The 24,638-nt window shown below is 43.8% G+C and overlaps 1 protein-coding gene across 1 annotated transcript in view; it reads left to right on the forward strand.

The window, feature by feature from the left end:
• The window catches only part of csmd3b (CUB and Sushi multiple domains 3b), a gene marked incomplete at its 5' end in the record, with an annotated part of 405,005 nt that overhangs the window by 224,955 nt on the left and 155,412 nt on the right, over positions 1-24,638 (forward strand). Inside the window, one exon of the mRNA XM_080014654.1 lies at positions 14,512-14,589. Within this exon, the coding sequence (XP_079870780.1) occupies positions 14,512-14,589 (78 nt within the window). The remainder of the gene's footprint in view (positions 1-14,511; positions 14,590-24,638) is intronic.

Below are 24,638 nucleotides of genomic sequence, written 5' to 3' on the forward strand. Positions count from 1 at the left end.
AAGGGATCCTTATAATCTCTCCTAAATTTAAAGGGTAGGCAGTGGCTCAGTATTTTACTGTGGGAAAAGGAAGTGTCTACTCCAGGGAACCTCTTCTGACAAATGGATATCTAAGCCCAAAAACAATGTCCACTTCAGTGCATCCCTTTAACCCCTTTAGCAAAATTTAAATACATTTGCATTTGTTTGCACCTGTTGGTTACAGACAGAAGTGGGGTACCTGGATAAATTGGGTGCAGGTGCTCAGCATGCTCACCGTGCTCTCTGTGTGAGGGGCATGTGGTTAGATTGGTGAGATTTCTTTCTTCTCACCTTTTATAAAGTAAACACCCAAAGGCGAACAGAGCCAGGAGGCACTGTATCGGGGCTGTCGGCAGATGAATTCAAGAATGATCAGTGGCATAGCAGGTTCAAATTTAGAGTCACGATTTATACCAAGATGATTCAAGGCAATATTTTTAAGTTTCCAGAGAATCATAAGAAAATCTATTGTCCTCAGAGTCATTAAGAGTGTTGATATTTCAGCCAAGGGACAGTGGAAATGTTGTGCGCAGCTTCAATTCTTAACATTTCTTCAATTCTAATTATATTGTTATTATCTACTGGATGTGACATTCCAATACCAAATTGTCCCAGTGTCGCAAGTTTGAAGCTCTTAAGACAGCCAACATGTCTGCAATATAAAATACAGACCCGTGAAACTCCAGGCTTGTTACAAAACTGAAAGCAACACAATGAATCACAATTCCTACCTTTAAACACACGCACAAAATAAAGTCTATTGGTTTGACCTTCTGGCAATGTGCAGTCATGCACACTATATGAAAAATACTCACAGCAGAATACACAAATTGTAATAATATAAGCACCAAATAAAATGAATTATTATCAAGGCCGTGTCTCATAGATCTGTTGTTAGAGGCAGATTCATCCTCTCCACACCTTCTTTACTCATCTGTTCTGCAACCAACACACATCCCCTATGAGCAAGTGCCACAGCGTCTACAAATCACCTGCACTTTACACATTTGTCCTCAGTTTCGTCCCATTTGCATTTCACAGTGATTTGTCGTGCTCCTCTCGCCTGCTAATCGCTGGCGTTGGGTGAATTACACCAATCACGTAGAAAACATATCACGCATTCAAATCGCCAGGGCCGGAGGAAGAGTGTTGGCGTCGATAACACAACAAGTGAGACCCACGCACATTATTTATCCCAACCGCAGGTGAATGAAGCTGATTAATGTGTTGTTCTATTCCCACAATGAAACAATGGACCAGAGCTGAATATTTCATTCAACATGCTCCAAAGTGTTTCCTGAAGGACGATTTAGCATAATATACATACACTTACACAGCAGTGCTAATGCACATAAAACAACATTGATAGTGATGTTTATCAATCTATTGCTGTACAACAGTGCTCTGGTCGCTCACATGCTGAATCTCAATTGTGTTCCAATGAATTACAGCCTTTTACTCAGGGACATCTCTGCTCTCGCGCTCTCTCTCTCTCTCTCTCTCTCTCTCTGTCCTTCCTCTTTCATTGATGTGTTTAGTGAGTTTTAACAACAGACAGTTCAGGAAATGTCATGAAAGGGCAATATCACTGTATGTGCAATGTTTGAGAAATTTCAAATAGCTTCCAAATTGGTGGGTGTGTTGACCTTTCTAGTGTCAAAGGAGTGGCCCTTCTCAATAGATTGTATTAAAATTAAGCCTTAGTGTATTGACTGGGTGTAAAATTATTGATGAGTTGGCAAACTCACAACGTCCATAGTCAGATTTAAAAGGAACTTAAAAAAAAAAATCTTGATTTAAACTCTCCTTTTTCCTCTCTCCCTCCACTTTCCATCTGCAATTTCATCTTATCTGCTTTTCCTTTTCCTGCTTCCTTCCTGAATTATCTTGTTTGAGTGATTGAATGACAACTTGGCCACCCGCAATGAGAGCTGCTGTTAATCGGGTTAATTTATCATAATTGATCCAAATCGGTGTGAAAAGGTTAATTAACGTGTTAATGAGTGGTCTCCAGTCCGATAGGTTGGTTGATTAGTGTGAAGAGTTTTTAACAAGTGATTGATGGCTACTTACAGTCAGCTGCCAATCACTCCTTCCTATTGGTTTTTATGGTTCAAGAGGGACCATGATATAAATGAATAAACAACAAAATCTCGTGCTCTAAAGTTTTCCTTTAAGATGTATCCTTCTAAAACTACTCCTAAAACATCAAACTGACTAAATATTTGTCGAATTGCTACGCAGCGCGGCTTCTCAGCGTCAAGCATCTCATCTCATCATCCTTCCTCAGTCTCAGTCATGTTCCCGCAGTCGCTCAGTATTCACTACACCAGCGTTCACAATCTCCAAGACTGAAATAACGGTAAAGGGGCGGGTCCTCGCTTATCGACCAATTCGCTCAACGACCTGGTCCTAGGAACGGAACTCGGTCGTTAAGTGAGGAGTTCCTGTATATTAGAGTTTTAAGCCTGGAACCAAGCCAACCAACTATGAGCTAAATTGTAGTTGAAAAGATGAAAAGTTCAACCCAACGATAGTTTAGCGCGCTTCTTCTTGAATTTTACCTTTATCATTATTATAGTGTTTATTGTGAATAAAAGTGTTGTAATATATTGTAGTTTGTGCTGTGTGTGTCTATACTGTATAGTGTTTCAGTTCAATCCACCAATCAGAGACATTGCTGTTACACTTTAGGACTGTGGGTAGTGCAGTAATTCTCCATGACATTGCGAATAAAACATGTTTTTCGTAAAACAAGGTTGATATTATGCAGACTTGTGGCTCCGACAGGAGCATATACCATCATTTCACAATTTCACGGCTGGTGGTGAGTCTACCCTAGATGGTTACGAAATTATGGCTGATGATCAAAATCCTCGATTCAGAATATGGATGGGATATGGACGCTCTCAAACCCGGCAGTCCAGTCTAGTCCCTCATCCCCAGACCTGGCAACTTCTGTTCAATTCCCGCCCCCTGAACGATGCTACTTACTGTATATCCCTGAACTGGTTTGATTTGAGTTTTTACATTACATTTACATTTAGTCATTTAGCAGACACTTTTATCCAAAGCGACTTACAAGGGAGAATAACATTCAAGCTACATTGCGACAGAGACATTAGTGTAACAATAAATAAATACTGCTAAGTAGTGCTAAGTAATTGTAAGTTAGGAGAGGAGGTTCTCTCTGAAGAGCCCGGTCTTCAAGTGCTTCTTAAAGACAGAGAGGGAGGTCCCTGCTCTGGTCATTTTTGGCAGCTCGTTCCACCAATGTGGAACTACAAATGAGAATAACCTGGATTGTCGTGGTTGTGCAGCCAGCAGAGCCAGGCGACGCTCATTTGATGAGAGCAGCATCCAGGGGGTAACATGTGCTTTTACAAGAGCATTTAAGTAGGTGGGAGCATTCCCAACAATCACTCTGTAGGCCAGCATAAGAGACTTGAACTTGATGCGAGCGGCTACAGGTAACCAGTGGAGCTCGATGAGCAGCGGAGTGACGTGTGCCCTCTTTGGCTGGTTGAACACCAGTCGCGCCGTCGCATTCTGTGTCATCTGCAGTGGCTTCACCGCACAGGCCGGCAAGCCTGTTAAGAGAGCATTGCAGTAGTCGAGACGGGACATCACCAAGGTTTGCACCAGCAGTTGAGTGGCATAATGGGTCAGGTACGGCCTGACTTTACGGATGTTGAATAGTGCGAAGCGGCAGGACCGGGAGACGGCGGCAACATGGTCCGAGAATGTCAGTTGGTCATCAATAATGACACCTAGATTCCTTGCAGCATTGGTAGGAACAAGAGATAGAGAGTCAATTTTTATATCAATGTTGTTATAAATACCTTGTTTGGCCGGGAAGACCAGCAGTTCCGTCTTCGCCAGGTTTAGTTGAAGATGATAATCCTTCATCCATGTGGATATGTCAGCGAGACAATCCGAGATCCGCGTCGAGACAGTGGGGTCGTCGGGAGGGAAGGACAGATAGAGTTGAGTATCATCCGCATAGCAGTGATATGAAAAGCCATGTGAGGCGGATGATCGGGCCCAGTGAGGTGGTGTATATGGCAAAGGGGAGGGGTCCCAGCACCGAGCCTTGGGGCACCCCTGTGGTGAGGTTGTGAGGCACAGACAGCTGGCCTCGCCATGTCACACTGAACGAGCGCCCAGTAAGGTAAGATTCGAACCAGGAAAGTGCACTGCCAGATATGCCCATACTTGAGAGTATGGACAGGAATATGCTGTGATTGACAGTGTCAAAAGCAGCTGATAAGTCTAGCAGAATGAGAACCGAGGATTTGGCAGCAGCTCTAGCAGGTTTTAAGGCCAGGGCTGTTTCGGTGGAGTGACCACTTTTGAAGCCAGATTGAAGTGTATCGAGAAGGTTGTTTCTTGACAGGTATTCTGTTACCTGTCTAGGGACCGCCCTCTCTATGGTTTTGGAAAGGAATGGGAGGAGAGAGATCAGCCGATCTCTTTCAGTTTTCTACTTGAGTGGATCGAGTGAGGGTTTTTTGAGCAGTGGTGCGACCCGAGCCACTTTGAAAGCGGAAGGGAAACTGCCGGAAGTTAGGGAAGAATTAATCATATGTGTGATTGCCGGGGTGATAGTCGGTGATATGGCTTGAAGGAGGTTAGATGGGATCGGATCTAGCGGACAGGTAGTAGGACGGCTACATGTTAGTAGTTTAGATACCTCACTTTCAGCGAGGGGGGTGAAACCAGGGAACAATGAGCCTCGGGCTGGAGAAGACAGGTTGTGAGTAAGTTATTTAGTGAATTGGCTGCTGATGGCTGCCACTTTGTTAGTAAAAAAGGAGGTAAGGCAGTCAGCAGTGAGGTTAGTAGCTGGGGGAGGTGGTGGAGGGTAAAGCAGAGACTTGAAGGTGGCGAATAACTTACGTGTGTCTGTGGCACCGTTGATCCTATCGTTGAAGAAGGCCTTCTTTGCAGTGGTGATGCTTGAAGAGAAGGAGGACAGCAGTGTCTGGTAGCTTGCAAGATCCTCAATTGTTTTGGATTTGTGCAATTTCCTCTCGGCTGCTCTGAGGTCAGTGCGCGTTGTCCGGAGGGTGTCAGTCAGTCAAGGGTGCGACTGGGTTTATCGAGCAGGTCTGGTGGATAGTGGACACAGGCTATCCAGACATGAGCTCAAGTTGGAGCAGAGAGAGTCAGTGGCATCATTAACCTGAATAGGGGGTGTGTTCGCCCAAGTTTGAGGAAACTTGGGTGAACATTCAGCTACCAGACAAACGGGGTTGCGAGAGTCCCTGTGGAGGAGAAACAGCATCTTTGGCTGGAGAACACTGTATTGTGGCTTCATTTACTGGTTTCTTTTCGGCAGTTATTGTCCAATGTTACCGGTTGCATCTTTATATTAAAATGTCTGGAGTACTCAATGTAGAGTTATTATCAATCTCTTCCACTCCTGTTGGATTTATTCAGCACTCACTGCTGCAGCATCACTGTCACAGTGAGGAAAGGTCCAACCCAGTTTCAGTTACTGCCAACGATGGCTGCTCCATTGCCTATATCGCATTGTCAATACCCTTTTTTTTTGATTCCAGGATTCCAGGATTCCACTGAAATATATTTGTGTTTGCACTTGCAGGTGAAGCCACAAACTAAGCAATAAAAAAACATATAAAGTATACATATGCATACTTGAAGAATAATGTATTCAACACTTTTTTACTTCTTTCTATTCCTGGTTCCACTTTAATCATACACACTCACACACTCATTCAACCCTAACCTTTTATCAATACTTCTAGAATTAGAACAAGTTAAGGACCATATAAATGCATTTAAGAGACATTTTAACACAACAACTGAACGGGGTTGTATTAATTAAGTAGGACACTGCAGGGAATCAATTCCAAGTAAGTCTCTAATTTACTAAGAATTACAAAATGAATCTGGGGAGACACTTATGTCACCTCAGAGGGAGATTGGCTCTCGACACTGCCAGACTGACTCTGTTGCTTTAGGTGTGTGTGTGTGTGTGTGTGTGTGTGTGTGTGTCTGTCTGTGTGTGTGTGTGTGTGTGTGTGTGTGTCTCTGTGTGTTTGTGCGTGCGTGTGTGTGTTTTTGCGTGTGTGTGTGTTTTGTGGTTGCTCTTGTCTGCAGTATAGTCAGTCTTTTGGCTCATAAAAGCAGCTCTTTTTACTGCTGTCCAGATTAAGAAGTTATGAATAAACAATGATCTCCCTCAATGATTTATATGGGACTTAGACGAAGACTAAGACAAGGGCTAAAGGCAAATATGTGAGGTCAGAGTCAAAACAACACCCGAAGGAGAGAACAAGGATTTGAGGGTGTAACGGAAGAAAGGATATACATATCCAGAGAGAGAGAGAGAGAGAGGGATGGAGAGGTCAGAGAGTAGAATCATTGTGCGGTGTGTTTTGGCTTAATATGAAACGATAAAACATTCAGAGATTTTAATACCCCGCTGTTGTAAAATCCTCTTGTAGACATATCCAGAGAGAAAGGCAGCAGTAGCCATGGCTGGCTGTGTTTTTAGAAGCAGGAAGCCCTTTAAAATGATTCAGTAATGAAAAGCCTGGAGCCGCCTCTCCAGAGCGAAACAAAATCCAATACAGCTACAGTAATTGCCCATTTGTATGCCTAATTGATATCCAGAAATGATTTGGAACAGCTCAATTCTGCTTTTTCAGGCCCTAATTAAGTTTACCACGAGTCAATTCCAATACTCACCCAAGCACACAGCCTGGTTAACTCAAACCCCAGCCTTTCCCCAATTCACACCAAGAGCGTCAGGTCAGCGTCACGTCAGCAGCGCATCAGGGCTTCAGATTTGCTGCCATGTTAATCACACCGGCTCCGTCAGGCACGCAACTACGCATCAGGTGCCTTGCGGCATCAAACCGCAAATAACTGATAACAAAAATGAAATTAGAAAACCCTTACAGAAACAGCTCTATAAATACACAGAGATGGATCGTTAAAAACCTCCTTGCATCCTCCGCTGGTTAATAGGGATGAACCCACCGACGCCGTCCCTGCCCTCTCCCTCGGACCCACGGGGAACCGGCACCGCCTTCCTCCTGTCATTGTGTATAGAGATGACTCATTCCAGCAGTAAAAGGTGTTGTTTTCAAGCTAAAAGCTGCTGTGTGAAATTTAAACATTGAACACTTAACCCACACTTTAAACATTTGAAGGGACAATGGGCCCCAAGACGCAAACTTCATGTGTGACCATGTCCTGGAAAGAGGATTCTCGAAAATTAGTCCAGGGATGGTTTTAAAGCATATCATAGGTGCTTAGTTATAAGGTAGTGGTGGAGGTAGACCGTCAAAATTGCTGTAACTCCACTGGTCATGACTTATCAGTCAGAGTATAAACAGAACTTAACCTCCGCTCAAACCCAGTGGCCAGCGGGCCATGTTTGTGGCGTGTGAGCAACCATATCATGTCATAAAATATGACATTCCTTTGCAGGGGGAAATTTTACCTGGGATATTGCTTTCCCTGGCTGCACTTACACTAAGTCATTTTGCCTCTGGCAATTATTTATAATGAGTCAGAAAAAAAGCCAACCCGGCTACGGCGACAGTCATTTAAGGACACATTCAGTATTTTATAAGTCAAGCATTCAGACGGCCAGTCAATTAGTAAGACACTCAGTGGTTTTGTCAGCCAGTCAGTAAGTCAGTCAATCAGCCAACCCCTCATCTCTTCAGACAGCCAGGCACTATGCTTTCAGTCAGACATCTCACACAAGTCAGGCTGCCCCTTAAGAGTCAATTCAAGCACTATTTGTAAGACAGGCACTAGCAAAATGCTTAACTTGTAATTGTACTCCGCCAAGTCACTCGGCCCACCAGGCAGGGTTTTCTGGGTTTCACTTTTTGTACTTATTGCATGTCGCTTCCGTACAAGTTTAAGAGTGTCAGGTAAAGTGTCAATGTCAGTCAGCAAGGCAGTCAGTCACCCAGCCACCCAGCTTGGCCGTCAGCCAGTCAGCAAGGCAGCCAGGCAGCCACCAGCCGGTTGAACGTCTGCCAGGGGTTCCATTAACTGTACAAATGGTGGTCTGAAAACTGCGTATTAATGCCCCGCCCTGATTAATGAACACACCATTTTAGTGAGGAGGGTATGGCGACGGTTAGGGTAGAGAAAAGTGAGCCAAGCATTAGTTTCCCTTTAGAGTTCGACAATATTGTCATTTGAACTAAAAGGTGGTCTCATCAGCCTCATCACCAGAGAAACATGAGGGTGGAAAATCACAGAAAGGATGAGTTCGATATTGAGCAAGAGGACAGAAACTGATGATGGTCCATTGCTCAAATCAGTGAATGAATATCCTAACTACATCTTTACTATTGAAATATTCCGTGTCAAATGTGAGAGTTACGTTTGTGCATAATTTAGGGCTGTTTTTAGAATAAGTGTCTGAAGGAATATCAATGAATATCCCATTCTGTTGTGTTTAGTTCGAGTTGAATTTGTGGCTTTGTGGATAAACAATGAGATCAGCTCTTGTTTTTGATCATCCGTACATTACATTTCAGTTTCAGTAATTGAACATATTTAGTTAAAACATGTAGTGTGCATTTCACTAAACAGTAATTACAAATTATTGTTCAGATCAATGTCTGTAAATCTGACAATCTTAACTTGTTATAATCTGATCGTATCTGATAATCGGAATGTATTGGCTCGACCTGCTGCGGTCAATGGCAGACATGTTTTTTTTCCGGCAATGATTCACGCATGGCCGAGCGTGTGCTGGAGCACGGAAAAACCTCAGTAAACATGGCAAAATGATAAGCTGGCGTTGTTCATGGTCCTTTAAATAACTATGGTAATCCACAAATGATACCACGTGTGCTCTTGAGTGCTGCTTTGCCAGTGGGTGTCACAAGCATTGTGGACTCCACCACACCGTACACACAATCAGCCGCCCCCAAAATTAGCAGGGTCCAGCTTATGATTAATCACATTCAGCAGCTGAATAATAACAGTGAGGGTGATGTGCAAATTGGAGGCACAGGACTATAATGCTGTCCTCTCCCACCTCCCACAAATTGGCCTTCCCCACCTCTCCCTCCTGCCTCCCCTCCAGTTCTGAGTCTGCAGGAACAGGTCTGCTATCTGCAGTTTGGGAACTGATCCAGATGGAACATAATAGAACCAACCTGTCGCGCCAAACCTGAGCTCAGGTTTGGCCCTTCAGTTACTGAGGGACTCTGTTCCTCACACGTTGGTTGTGACTATGGACCCCATCAGCCCCTGTCTGTGTTCTGCTGATGGTCACTGTGGTTACATTATATTAGCTAGAGGTGGAAAATCGAGCGTCAGAAAGTATAATTCCACTCTGGGACTCTGGGAGTCAAACATGGCAGGGGTTTTACTTTCTAAACCTGGAATTATCCACCTATAATATTTGTATATGTGGATCTGTGATTTTACAGAATCTCTGATGCTTCTATAGGTTCACACAGGTTTACTTTTTAGGGTATAGCACCACCACCTTATTTATACATATAATCCTATGGGAAGCGTGTGTGTGTATGATATACAGTATGTCTATATACAGTATGTCTGTACAGTATGATAAGAATTGTGTCTGCAGTATGTGTGCATAACAAAGCTGTAGGTCGTGTGCATGTTGTGTGTTGTGGGGTGTGTGTGTGTGTGTGTGTGCGTGCGTGCGTGCGTGCGTGCGTGCGTGCGTGCGTGCGTGCGTGCGTGCGTGCGTGCGTGCGTGCGTGTTGGCATTTGTCTTTCCGATCCGTGCGGGGCATCAGGTATATACAATCTATTTCCTCCCCCGCGGCAGAACCCACCAATCACATCTCTCCATCATCCCTCTTCATTACGTATTCATGAGTTTCTGTGTCTGCAGGGCTGTGATTGGCTCATAATGAACAAGTGAGGGCATCATCACTCAAGCCATGCTGGAGCAATGAGAATCAGTCAGTCAGCACAATAGAAACACCAGTCACCCATTGGTGTGGAAACATTATTCAAGTGGAGCGGCGAGACACTTCCTCCCTCTGGGGGATGGATATACTGGATATCGTGGACTGTATGGTCTCTTTAGATATGGGTCTTGTATTGTCTCAAATGTGGCTCGGCATCAAAGTGATGCATGGTTCTTGAAACGTTAATTGAAAGTAGTTTCGAATAATTACAATGGGGTGACGCAGACAGCCTTAAGATGGAATATCCTATTTGTCAGACAAAAGAAATCACAGTTTTGTGTAAATAAAACCTCCCAAAATGCTTTTCTCCACGTCGGCTGCGGCTAAAGTAACATTAGTCAATCAGAGTTGCGAGGGACACAAGCCCTCAGGAGGTTGATGTGAGCCCATAAATCTATGATCTACCCTTTTATCACTTTTTCTTTTTTACATTTTTTTAGCACAGTAATTTTTCACCGACACTAGCGTTCGTTCCTGAGTCTCCACCGCTCGGTTTTTATCAAAGGGGGGCTTGTATTATACAGACGTTAGCTCACGGAGGAACTCGCTTGGATTCATTTAATGAGCCCGCATGGAAACAATGTGCTGTGAGTTAATTAACTTATTCTAAGCAGGATGAGCTATTCCAATTAAAAATAAAATAAATACAATTATAAAATAACATTAAAAAAAATGTATTTATTTATGGTGGGTTCAAGATTGCCTTAAATCAGAAAAAGGGAGCTATGTTGCAGAATCCCCCCCCCAAAAAAGTCCAAAACAAAATAATTATGTAATTTATTAATTATTCATTAATAGCAAAAACCCTTTTTTTGGTCCAACGAACAGCGCCTTCATTTTTCAGTGTGGACATGTTTATTTTTCTCCTCCTCGAAAGTCATTTAAAAATGTGGTTTACTCTCAGGTCTATTCGTTTTAGGGCTTAACTATGGTTAATTCTAGAGGGCTTTGGGTTAGTAGTGGCATTAAACTAAAATATATATAAGTGTGCTGTTCGATTTAAAATGTGCTTGAGTCAAATGCAGCTGCCTTTACATCTGCTGTTTGTAGAGCTGGATGCTGATCATGTGGTTAACATGAGCACATTTAACTATGATGCATATTCACCATGGGCAGGTGCATAATGATGCATTAACATTCGCTGGGCAGATAAAATGTAATTTTTTTTTTTTTTTCCTCCTCCTCATAGACTTTGGTCATCATAGGAAGGGTACTTCTTGTTGTAGAAACATTTTAGATAGACTCCATATAGGAGTCTTATTATATTTTATTTTATAGTGCCGGTGTGAAACATTTTAGATAGATAGATACAGTAGATAGATAGATTGATAGATAGATACATACATACATACATACTGTACATCCATACAAACATATGCTACCATATTACAGAGATGTCCTACTCTATTATATCGGCTGCCGTTCAAGAAATATTTCATGCCTGTTTGGATAATACCAATTGGCTTTGTGGTAAAACATAGGAATGTTAATTTTGCATTTAGGGGTGTTAGTTTTGCGTTAAGGCATGTTAGTTTTGCTTTCTCAGAATTCTTTCTAAGAATCCCGAGGCGGACCGATCATAGAGATTTTTTTGTTGTTCCCACGATGTAAACGCCTCCTGTCCCATCCCATAATGCACGCACATCGCACATATGTGCCGCGTAGCGAGATGAGGTTTGAATTCAGACGCCGCTTTGTCATCATCTTGCTGATGTCAGACTGCCATCACATGTGGGTAAAACCAGGCAGTTCTCTAGCGTTTTTATAGCTGAATATGAAATTCATCATGAACAATCTATCTATTTATTTTAGCCTACATTCACAAATGCAACGCATTGTTGAATTGGTAAAATGGTTTCATTTTCAGACATCACGTGAAAACAAACTTCATTATTTGAATTATAACAGGTGGTTGCTTTGAACGTTACAAAATAGTTGAATAAACCTTGGTGCAGGCTTTGAGCCGAGCCCAAAACATATCAAATAAAGATTTTTCAAACATCCGTCTCTCGCCCCGCTCCGCTCCGTGCCACGGTGATCAAGTGTGGAAAGAGCAAATCCATAACTGGTGTCATGGTTCGAATTACGGGGAGGATTGGGGTGGTCTGACCCCCTAATTAAGACTTGGACCCCCCCCAAAAGAGGCATTTATATATCCTTCTTACCTGTAATCGTACACATCACAATATATTTCCCATATTCATGCCTGGAAGGATCTTGTATCAGAACTTCAGACACCCCTAAAGTGCACCATACCGTTACGTTGAGCTTCGCTTTCCGTGGAGCAGCCACACAGCAGAGGGCGCGATTCGCAGCTCAGATCGGAGCGATCTTTTTTACAAACAAAGCAAATGAAAACGGTGTTTTTTTTGTAGATTTATTTATTTTCCTTCCTCCGTGCTTTCGAATTAAACAAAACAAAAAAAGCTCCGCGTATCCACCCCCACCCCACCTCACCCACAACAACGGCTAGTCGCTTAATGCCTCCGACACGTCGACCAGCAAAAAACTCGTTAACATCCCGAGTTAGAAATATGATGAATTTGTTCATCAGTTTGTAAAACTTTAAAATTCAGTCTTATATCCATTAAACCCTTGTTAGTGTAGTGTGTGTGTGTGTGTGTGTGTGTGTGTGTGTGTGTGTGTGTGTGTGTGTGTGTGTGTGTGTGTGTGTGTGTGTGTGCACTTCATACAGATTTCAATTAATTGCATGGTCATTAATTCATTTGTGTAGTATTTTCCACCAAGTAATTACTCAACCCTTGACTGTAAGTATTAAATACATACAGTGTTATTTAACGTCACTGTGGTGGAGTTAGGGACCGCTGACGTGCACATACCCACCATACAACATTAGGCTAATTGTTGGTATTAAATAGAGATACAGTTAAATGGCAGCATGGTAAGTAAAAACATCATTGATTTCTGTGTGTACAGCACGTGCACTGCATTAGGAGAAGTGTAGTAACATTAAGTCATGTGTTATTTGTCACCGTTCAGTGCATTAGTCTGTCAGGTCATTATGAAAATGACACCTGTCAGACAATTCATCAGACTTTCATTAAAGTTATTTGTCACCATACTTTGTCATCCAGGACAAGATATTTGCCTTTGTGTTTTGATTTTTTATGTTTAAATGGTATTGATACATTTCAGCTGAAAACAGCAAATCACATTGAAGTCTAAATTATTAATTTCCATCTTACTTTAGTTTATCTGCGTGTATTTTCAAGAAATGGTGGGTGGGTGCAAACTCTAAATGATTTGTAAATTATGTTTTTGAAATTTGAATCTCTGAGTCTCTTTTTCCGCTGTATTTCCCTCCATCACATCCTGGGTGATTCCACAATTAGGGTGCCATTCATCCCTTGTACGTAAAAATGTAACTTTAATTACAATTTTCAACATTTAATCCATGAAAATAAATATGCAGCATTAAAAAATGTGTTTACCCACCTCAGGTAATAATATCACATTTTTTACAAGGTTTCTGTGTTGAAGACGGCTTCAAATAGTAACAGGGTTGTACTTCTCAGTCACTATCACAATATCAGTGTAAATGCAGAATAAAAGAGAGAACGTACTTTAGTTCTTCCCACAGCCTCCAGGAAGCTCACGTGATGCAACTTCTTGTTCAACATGTGACTTGTGGAACATTCTAAATATTTCATCGGAATTTCCAGGTAACAGGGTTGAGTAAATATTATTGGACACAACTAAAATGTAAATGTTCCATAATCTCTTATGAATTACCCACAAAAGAAAGATGTTTCAAGCATTAGATATGAAATGGATTCACACAGTAATGCAAAAATAATAGGATTTCTGAAGGTTTTTAATGATTATAATTCAAGGTAAAGTTGAGCTATAGTGGGTTGGGACAGTGCTGTTTGTCTGAAACGTGCATGCAGGTTGTTGTATAGGACACTTTACTTCAAAAACTCTTTTACCTTTACTTTTCATATATATTTGTAAATGTAATATGAGTGGGACACTGACAATCACCCTTCTCTGTTTTTCTCCCCAAAGTCACCCCACACACGTTGCTAAGATTCCAACATGGAAATGTCAACTTCGAGCCGCCGACAACAAAACATTCACGTCATAACAAGACAAACAGAGCTGAATGCTTCGATAATTGAGCGGCCAAATAGTTTTCAATAAAGACAACGTTTTTCCTTTTGTCAGGGTCTGTTCGTAATGTGACTGAGCTTCCGGCTAAATAGGGAGGGAACATCTCAAATGAAGCCCTGGATGCTGCTCTCTCTCTCTCTCTCTCTCTCTCTCTCTCTCTCTCTCTCTCTCTCTGTCTATTCACCTCGCACCATTGTCACACTTCCACCCTAACCTTATTTTCTCTGCCATACTCCTCTCTCTCGGTGTTGCGAGGGGGAAAAGAATGGATTTTTTTCCCCCCACATTTTTATTCCTTTGATAAATCCTTTATTTGTTTTGCCTTTTTATTTCCTGTCCTTCTCCGACCTGCTCTCTGATTCCTTTCTCCCCTCTGTTGTCTGTGTTCTGTTCTCCTCTGCAGTGAAGCGGTCAGTAGATTTTAAATCACGGGGTGTTAAATTATTCCCCGGCAAAGACTCCAGCAACAAGTTTTCAATCTGTGAGTTCACATCTTTCTGTTTCTTTGACGAATGGACTAACCTGTGATGGCTGGGGTTTTGGGATTTGCTGTGTTTTACACGTACATGTATTGATTTAAATTTAAAGGGATGCCAAACATCCGTTCTTACTAACACTGTGGTGTGGGGATGGTCTGGCTTGAGCAGCCACACCGGACCTGGATCTAGGTGATTGGGTCAGGGTGGCTGCATACCTGTTGTTTGTTGGTTGGTCTAACGAGCAGCAGGTAAAACCACCATCCCCACACACACTCAGGTTAGGAGCCCTGTCATGACATGTTCAATCTGTTCCTGGCTAATTCCAACTGGCCCACTCTCTACAATAAACTTTACAACCCACAGTCTTTTGTGTCTCTTCCCCGTGCCGGAGAGCTCCTGCACAAGTGCCACTGTGGCAGTTTCTCCTACCACACGCCACCCACCTGGCATGTTCAGGGACGTCCGGCACAGAGACACAGAAGACGGGGGGTTGTAAACACCAGTTTATTGTCGAGAGTGGGCCAGCTGGAATGAGCCAGGAGCAGAAAGACATGTCATGACACAGGCTCCTATCCTGACTGTGTGTGGGCATGGCGGTTTTACCTGCTGCTCGTTAGACCAACCAACGAGCAAAAGGCATGCAGCCACTCTGATCCCAATCACCTAGATCCAGGTCAGGTGTGGCTGCTCAACCCAGACCATCCCCACACCACAAACACATTTTATAAACATGTGGTTGCTATACTCTGTTTCGTACAAACCACAAGTGAAAGGGGGATTAAAAAACAAAGTGTCACAGCCTCTCTTAGAGCTTTTGCATTTTGGTGATTTTGTTGCTGTTGCTTGATGACTGTTTTGTATTTTTTCTTTTCCGTATGTTCGTTATGGCGTCTTGCAATTTGCACGGATTATTTTATTATTTTGCAACTCGCTCTGATATGCTTGATGTCGGCTCGTTCAAGGCACCCGGATCACACACACACACACATGCACACACACACACACACACACACACACACACACACACACACACACACACACACACACACACACATCCCCATTCCCGGTCTCTTTGTTTTCTCATCTTTTTTTCTCTACTCCCTTCTTCTTACCTTCTCTTCTTACATTTTTTTCTCGTATTGCTCCCCTGCACATGTTTACTTTCACTGATGTTGCCAAATTTGCTTTTCAAACTTTCTCAATAATGACTATGTGAGTTTCTGACATACACTGATCAGCCACAACATTAAAACCACCACTAATAACCATTAATATTGTGTAGCTCCCCCTCATGCCGCCAAAACAGATCCGACCCATTGAGGCATGGACTCCACAAGACCTCTGAAGTACCACCTCTTGGTGGTGACCTAAGCAGCAGATCCTTTAAGTCCTGGAAGTTGTGAGGTGGGGCCCCCATGGATCGGGCTTGTTGTTCCAGCACATCCCACAGATGCTCGCTTGAGATCTGTGGAATTTGGAGGCCAAGTCAACACCTTGAACTCTTTGTCATCTTCCTCAAACTATTCTTGAACAATTTTTTCACTCAGACCCTCTGCATTATCCTGCTGAAAAAGGCCACTGCCATTAGGGAATACCGTTGCTATGAAGGGGTGTACTTGGTCTGCGACAATATTTAGGTAGGTGGTACGTGTCAAAGTAATATCCACATGAATGCCAGGACCCAATGTTTCCCAGCGGCACATTGCCCAAAGCATCACACTGCCTCCGCTGGCTTGGCATCTTCCCATAGTGCATCCTGGTGCCATCTCTTGGTAAAGGACGCACACACACCAGGTCATACACATAATCTCTTGAACTTGAACTTGAACTTGAACTTGAACACATGATATAGAAGAAAACGTGAAAACGACCCTGCTGCCGTTTCACAGGTTGTCCTTCCTTGGACCACTTTTGGTAGGTACTAACCGCTGCATACCGGGAAAACCCCACAAGACCTGCCATTTTGTAAATGCTCTGACCCAGTCATCTAGCCATCACAATTTGTCCCTTGTCAAAGTTGCTCAGATCCTTACGTTTGTCCATTTTTCCTGCTTCCGTTTTCCACTGACTGTTCACTTGTTTCCTAATATTATTAGGAAGCAAGTGAATGGTCAGTTCTTGAAGTCGATGTGTTAGACATCCCACCCCTTGACAGGTGCCATTGGAATGAGATGAGCAATGTTATTCACGTCACCTGTCAGTGGTTTTAATGTTGTGGCTCGCACTATACTAAAACAAAATCTAAATCAAGTATCCCATATTGTAGCAAATACATTTTTTTGATATTTGTTCAATATTTGAGATCCTTTTGCACACCTGACCACCTTTACGGACTCAATATTATCACAAAAAACACCTAATTATTTTTAGTTTAACGCTGCTTTATCACCTTCTTTGAGTGGAAAGCTTTTACCTTTCAAAAACACTTTGCTATGAGATATATTTAAGATATAATTACATACAACATTCCAAGTCTCCAAAAGAAGGGAACTATTTACCTTATGTGGGTGAAATACTATAAAGAAAAAAGTCAAACTGACAGTCCACACATCCCGCATCATCCCTTCTTTTTCTTTTCTCCCTTTAAGCTTGTCTCTCTTTACTTCCGTTTCCCTTAGTCTGGTTTCACTTCTGCCTCACCCTTGACACATGCACATACACACACACACACACAAACACACACACACACACACACACACACACACACACAAACACAGACACAGGGATGCTGTGTATGAGAGTCAATATCTTGTATCCTCCAGATAATAGTGCAAATATTGATGTGCTTGATGTCTTTCCTGCCTTGTTAGACCACAATCATTACTGGCCTATTGAGTGGCACCCCGCTGCTAATTGCCCAAATGCTGCTTGTTATTCAACAGTGCATGAGTACATAGACACACACACACATCCACATGCACACACAAGACATAAAAAAGAAAACACACATGTGGAAGTCTCTGCCCACAAGTAGGGGTTTAGGGAGGGAGACGGTCCATTTTGCCGTGGTTTGCCATGGCGAGAGCTGGTTCGAGGCAGCTTGGTGGTAAGGGAGCCGTGCAGTCATCTGCAGCTGGTGCTTGACTGCGCCCCTTGGTTTGCCACATACCCCCACTGCCTGACTTATGCCATCCGGCCGACAGCAGACACCACCCCCCCCCCCCCCCCCCCCCCCCCCCCCAGAGCAGGAGAGAAAGTCAGCCACGACCATCTGCGCCGCCGGCCTATGGACCACCTGAAAGTTAAAGGGCTAGAAAGCCAGGTACCACCAGGTGATCTGGCCATTTGTGTCCTTCATGCAGTGGAGCCACTGCAGCGGGGCGTGGTCCGAACTGTGGGTGAAAGCAAGGTAATATCAGAAAGAACCAACAGCCTACTTGATTGCCAAACATTCCTTCTCCACTGTGCTGTATCTCGACTCCCACTCTGAGAGGGAGAGGTACAACACCGGCCGCTCGGTCCCCTCCACCTCCTGGGACAAGACCGCACCGAGCCCTCTGTCTGACAGATGGTCTGCAGACAGAAAGAGAGAGAGAAGTTAGGGTTAAACAGCACTGGCTTCCCACAGAGAGCTGACTTTATCCTCGCAAACACCTGCTGGCACTTCTCTGACCACTGGATCAGATCTGGAGCAACCTTTTGAGTTAAGTCAGACAAGGGGCTCGTTAGTTCCGAAAAGACACCGGCCAGCCCCGAGGACTGCTTCGCCTTCTTCTTTGTCTTGAGTCTTCCCTAAGTCCCACAGCACGGTTAGCCCCGCCCCCTTAGAGACTCAAGCGCTGTTCCCACATGCTGCATATGCCACTCCCAGGTCTCGCTGGGAATGATTACGTCATCTAGGTAGGCCACGACGTGTGCTACATGCGGACGCAGGATGCAGTCCATGAGTCCCTGAAAGGTGGCTGGGGCACCGAACAACCAGAACGGAAGTGTGTGAAAGTGGTACAAGCCTAACGTAGTGGAGAACATAGATTTTTCCATGGATTCCTGAGATGAGGGAATCTGCCAGTAGCCTTTGGTTAAATCCAGTGTCGTGAAAAAAACAATTGTACCAAAGCGGTCGAGAAGTTCATCGACCCGGGTAGTCTAGAATTTGGTAGTCAATGCAGAACGGAACTGACCCATCAGTCTTACCCACCAGTCACTCTTGGACTCAATCACTACTTTATCAAGCCCATGTCCAGCATGGCCTCTAATTCCGCCTGCACGATCTTGTGTTTGTCTTCGGGCAGGCGATATGGCCGAGAGCCGACTTCATCCCGAGGTCGTCTCCACGTGGTGGTGTTTGAGGGACGTGAGGCCTGGCAGGGAGGAGAAAACATCAGAGAAGCAACGCTGAAGTGCAGCCACGTCCGCCCTCTGGGACAGAGAGAGATGGTCACTTAACAGGGTTGCGATATGATCGGCCGCTTTTTGAACCTCCGGCCCCAACTCATCCCGCTCAATGAGCAGCGTGACCAGAGCCACAGACACCCCCTCCCTCCATTCTTTTAAGAGGTTTGGTGATAAATCTGTGTCACCCCCTGCCTGTCAGACCGTTTAATCTCATAATCGACCTTGCCAACCCGCCGTGTGACCACAAAAGGCCCTTGCCACTTTGCGAGCAATTTAGAGCTGGACATAGGGAGCAACACTAACACCTTGTCTCCCAGTGCGAATTGTCTGACCCGAGCCCCCCTGTCGTTTAAGAAGCACTGAGGTTCCTGAGCCCTGAGCAAATTCTCCCATGATAACGGCCAAATTTGTAGTTTGTTCTTACTGGTGCTTGGACCTTGCTCCCAGTTTCCTTTAATTAGGTCTAGCATCCCCCAGGGTCCTAGTGGATTATGCAACTCGGCGCCGACTTGGGGTACCAGGTTGCATAATCCACTAGGACTACTCTAAACGATACCTGTGGGCCTTGCGGTCTAACAGACCGATGAGGTCCATACTAAGTCTTTTGAATGGGACCTCGACTAGGGGGAGGGGCCTCAACGGCGCTCTTGGCATAGCCGGAGGTTTGACTAACTGGCCTAACTTTAACTCAGGACATGCAGCACATCATTTAGCGCACCATTTCGGCCAATGGAAGCGGGCCATTATCTGCTGTCGTGTTTTATCAGGACAGAGGTGAGCGGCCATCGGGTTATGGTGAGCCACCTGGAAGGGCATTTCCCGGTGGGTCTTCGGCACCAACAACTGGGTTATCTCCTCTCCTTTCCGAGTGTCACGGCTCACTCAATATAACCTGTCCCTAATCTCCGAAAAATAGTGAGCACGGTGTCTGGGCGCATCAATACGGCATCAACTACCCCCTCAAAGGCCTCGCATAGGGTGCCGTCCCGCGACTGCTCCAGCGGAAAATCCTTGATAGGGAAGGTCAAGGGGACTGGGAGAGATACCACTTGGGATTCAGCCGCCCCTGCCCCCTCCGCGTCACCGCACGCCACGCAACACTCACATCTTCCTACCGACTGTGAATGCACTCCCCCAGCCTCTCATCAACGCATCAAACCCTGGTCAATCCGTGCCCAAAATCAAGGAGTGCGACAGGCGGGAACTAACCGCAGCCTGCACCCTATGAATTTTTTCCCTTGTAACGAATTTCGAGCCGGACCATCGGATACGTGTGGACATCCCCATGCACACAACAAACCTCCACCTGTGACACCTCCACCAAAGCCCCGGGTCAAAACAGGCATTGCTGGACAATCGCCTGCAAACAACCCGAGTCCAGCAAAGCCTGATGTCTACCCCCTTGTAGCACCTGGCCGAGTTCCATCCAGGGGCAGTCCCTCCGGTCGTGGCTGGGCCGCCCGCAGTGTCCGCACCTCTGGCCAGACGCCTGCGCAGCACCCTGATTTCCCGCGGCAGCAATGCGGGCTGATGGGGGACCGAGTGTGGACAGCATGGGAAGGGGAGACAGTGTCCCGCAGCACCATGGGATCCGGCCGTTAGACATCGGCCCTCCCCCGGGCCGGCGGGAGGGGGATCATGCTGGAAAGAAAGGGGGTGTCACACAATGCCCGTGGGTGCAGTGGAGCTCCAGCTGTTCCCCTCCGGGGTGGCGGGATGGGCTGCGGACCCAGAGAATCCTGCATGGGTCCTGGGGTCAACACAGTGGGCCCCCGGACATTCTCATCTGGGGCATCGCAATGGGCTGGGTACCAGGCAAATCCTGCGTGGGTCCTGGGGTCGGATACGGGTCTGGCCCTCTGGCTGGCTGCCGGGTTGTGACGGCTCACTATGATGTGCTCACAGGAGGTCACGCTGAAAAGAACGCACTCCAACTGGCAGCGGAGGAAGTAATGCTCCTCCTCCAGGTCCGCGGAGCATTTACGCAGCCAGTCAGGCTCCTGGATACCTTTCACTCGGGTTAGTGGCCCTCCGGAGGGCCACCTGTGGGAGTCTCTGCCCACAGGAAAGGGTTTAGGGAGGGAGGCGGAGTCAGTTTTGCCGACGTTCGCCAACATAGCGAGAGTTTTTATTATGTCAATGAACAAAAGGCTCGCTGGCCAGAAGTATAAATGTCATTATTATTATTATTATTATTATTAATAACAATAACAATAACAATAATAATAATAATAATAATGATAATAATGATGATGGTGGTTTCGGGCACAGGAGGAATGGCGTTCCGCTCCCTCGCTCCTGGTCGGCTGACGAGCCTGTGCGCCGATCCCCTCTGCAAGACAAACATTAAGAAATCTCCCTGCCGCAAGTCGGACCTATCAGCGCCGCATGGGCGCTGATTCGGCCGATTGGAGGTAGCTTGGTGGCTGCGGGAAACTCAGCCGTGCTGACATCTACAGCCAGTTCTTGGCGACGCCCCTTCTCTGCCACAACACAATTCTCTTGAAGAACACACACTGGAAAATTGAATACACACTTACTCACACTACTGATACACTGATACACCACACTAAGTCAAGGTGTAGCTCCACACTGAAACAGTATTTCCCAACCCATACAAACCCACTTTGTACAATGAAATACTCCCATGGCACACCGCTATCCTTTTAACCACTAAAACATTTTTAGAATTCTGCTTATTATTTTGGCCTGCTAATAATTGTGGGGGCAGTGGCTGGGGAGGTGATGGAAAGATTGCCTCTTTGATCCTAGGCTTCTCCTGGTAGCATGCAATTTGATATAATTGTTATTGAACATGACTTATCTATAAACAAATCAAACGAGAACCAAGTCTCAAAAAGGCAGAGCAAACATTTCACCACTACTTATAATGATTGGCAGGTATCAAATCTGGGAACTGATGAATTATTTCATCCTTGCAGTTTTGATCTTTCAACACAGGACTTTATTTATTTTATTTTTGTATTTTTAAGTGGAATTTGAAGCATGTTCACGTCACACTTGTTCGGCACAGTGGTTGAAAAACACTGCCCGCGATACACCTTCTCTTGTCATTTCGATGTACTCGTCCATGTGCATGCTTGTGTGTGATGTCTGTGTAGAGGCCTTTTAATGTGCTCAATTACTCGAGGTGTGAGTCAACGACTATCAAACAAAAAAATAAACCAGGAATGGACAGAATGAAATCTGGTTTTCCAACAGGTTGCAGTCACAGCTTACAGCTCGATTTTCCAGATGTTAATTTGTATGTTAATTTGTTTTAGCTTTGATTGGTTCAGACGTTAATTTGCTGTGCTCTGATTGGTTCAAGTGTGGTTGATCAACAGTTTAACCCAGTCAAGCAGTTAAACAGTTGGTGTCTTGTTGTTGTTGTTGTTGTTGTTTTTTGTATATTTGTTTGTGTGAGCTTGTATTTCTTACTGCCAGCAAACATCTGGGTTTTTTTTTAAATAGATGTATGTTATGTTAACTTGTTTTTGAGGGGGGCTTCACTTATAAGTGGGTTGCAAACAATTAACCAAGCACCGATGTGTATGTGCATCCTAAGTCTGGATGCGTGTGTGTGTGTGTGTGTGTGTGTGTGTGTGTGTGTGTGTGTGTGTGTGTGTGTGAGCGTGTGTGTGTGTGTGTGTGTGTGTGTGTGTGTGTGTGCGTGTGTGTGTGTGTGTGTGTGTTTATCTTTGTGTGGTTGCACATACAATCCATATCCGATACTGCAATCGGTCCCTCTGCTGTGGAGCTTTTGGTCCAGATGGTCAAATTAGCCGCTCCAACAAAGCAACAAAACATTTATTGTAACATGCACACATACGCACACACACACACACACACACACACATACGCACACACACACACACACACACACACACACACACACACACACACACACACACACACAAACACACACACACGCGCGATAGCACCTGCTGACTGGCTCTCTTGATATGGACTAAATGCTACTAAAATTGGCTTAATAGCCTGGTCATGTGTGCATATTTCCAAAAATAATACAGTTTAATTACAAAAAAACAATTACATTGCCTTTTGTTAAAAATACCCATGTTAAAAATGTTGCACAGCCTAGTGTTCTTTTTCAATATTCAATCCCCACATTGCATTCATATTGCATAATGTGCTATGGAGTTCACACAGGTAAAAAAGTAATAAAAAAACATCCAAACAGTTTTTTCCCTCTAGCAAGGTTCTACAAGCACTAGGCATTTAGAAATGGTTAACAAGTACATCAAAAAAATCGCAGTATTGAATGCATTTGTAATAAGGTGGTTTAGAATTCATAATATTATATGACATCAGATTAGATCAGATGAGGTGATGTATAAAATTTGATTTGATTCAACTATATTTGGTACAATTATACTCTATGTTATTGTATTGGGTTAGAATAAACTATACTCTGCCAAATTAGGTTAGTTCTTAATTCACTGAAGGTAAATTGAGGTGAATCAACACAGAGCAGAACAAACCATAGAACAGTTTATAAAATAATATACAATAGACAATACTGTCCTGGATAAACAACAGTTATAATCGAAAAACATCGACACGATGATTTATAACATTCATATTCATTCATAACCTTTATTTAAATCCACAGAAAAAAATGACATTGAGTCGAAAGATTCTCATTTGCAATGGAACTGTGGCCAAAAAAGACAAAAAAAGAAACGATCCAAAGAAAGAGCACAAAGCTCTTGGGATGTAACAAGATAAAAAGCACTAAAATAAGATGCAGTCTCCAAGTTCAGTGTGAATGACGTCTCTTACCTTGTAAAAAAATTCAGCGTTATTAAGTACAGTAACTTGGTCTTTAGTTGTAGCACTGTTTAAAACCTACAGTTACAACGTGCTTCCCAGGTATATGGCAGGTACTGTAGCATAAAGAAAACACACTGAAGAAAGATTAAAACCAGACAGAAAGTGAATAAAATCAAATGGAATAACAATGTTTTTGAGAGAAAGAAAAGTTGTTTTTTTTTATAGAAAAGCCCGTTTATAGGAATGCACTTGTAAACACACACATACAAGCACAGGAATCGTTGAGAAAGCTAACGGTTCTGTTTTTTTAAACTAGTTTGTATAAAGTATAAGAAACAGAGTGCTTGTTTCCTTTTGAATGTTTTTGTGGGTGTATTTCATGTCTGTGTGCTTTCTTCGAGAGAGGAAAAAGCATGATATATATATAACATATATAATGTATAATGAATAAAAATATGCACTCACACAAAAAATGTACTATTAACTTTTTTTTTTGTTTGGCTTTCAGCATGGTCTTTCAGTGTTGCCTGTTGGAAAGCTTGCCGCCTGGCCCTTGGTTGGATGTGTCATTAACAGATATATTACAGTGTTGATACGCTTTGATTAAGAATGCAAGAGGTTATTAAGGGTCATAATCCATAAAGCTAATGGCCAATTAAAAGAAGTATGAAACATTTAGTCCAATAAGCTCTTTGGTCAGACTTCAGCCGCTGTGTGATTGGCTAAACCCCTCAGGGGGAACTTTGAATAAAAATTAAGACATTGATGTCATTCCCTGAAGCCATTAGCTATTAAGCAGAATGACTTCTCACTGGGAAAACTCACTTTCCATTTAGCTTCATTTTGTCAAATTGCCGCACAGAAAAAACTGAATAAATATACACACTCACAAAACAATTATCAAAATCATTTAAATAAT

Source organism: Zeus faber (assembly GCF_960531495.2).
Source record: "Zeus faber genome assembly, chromosome: 1".
Classification (NCBI taxonomy): domain Eukaryota; kingdom Metazoa; phylum Chordata; class Actinopteri; order Zeiformes; family Zeidae; genus Zeus; species Zeus faber.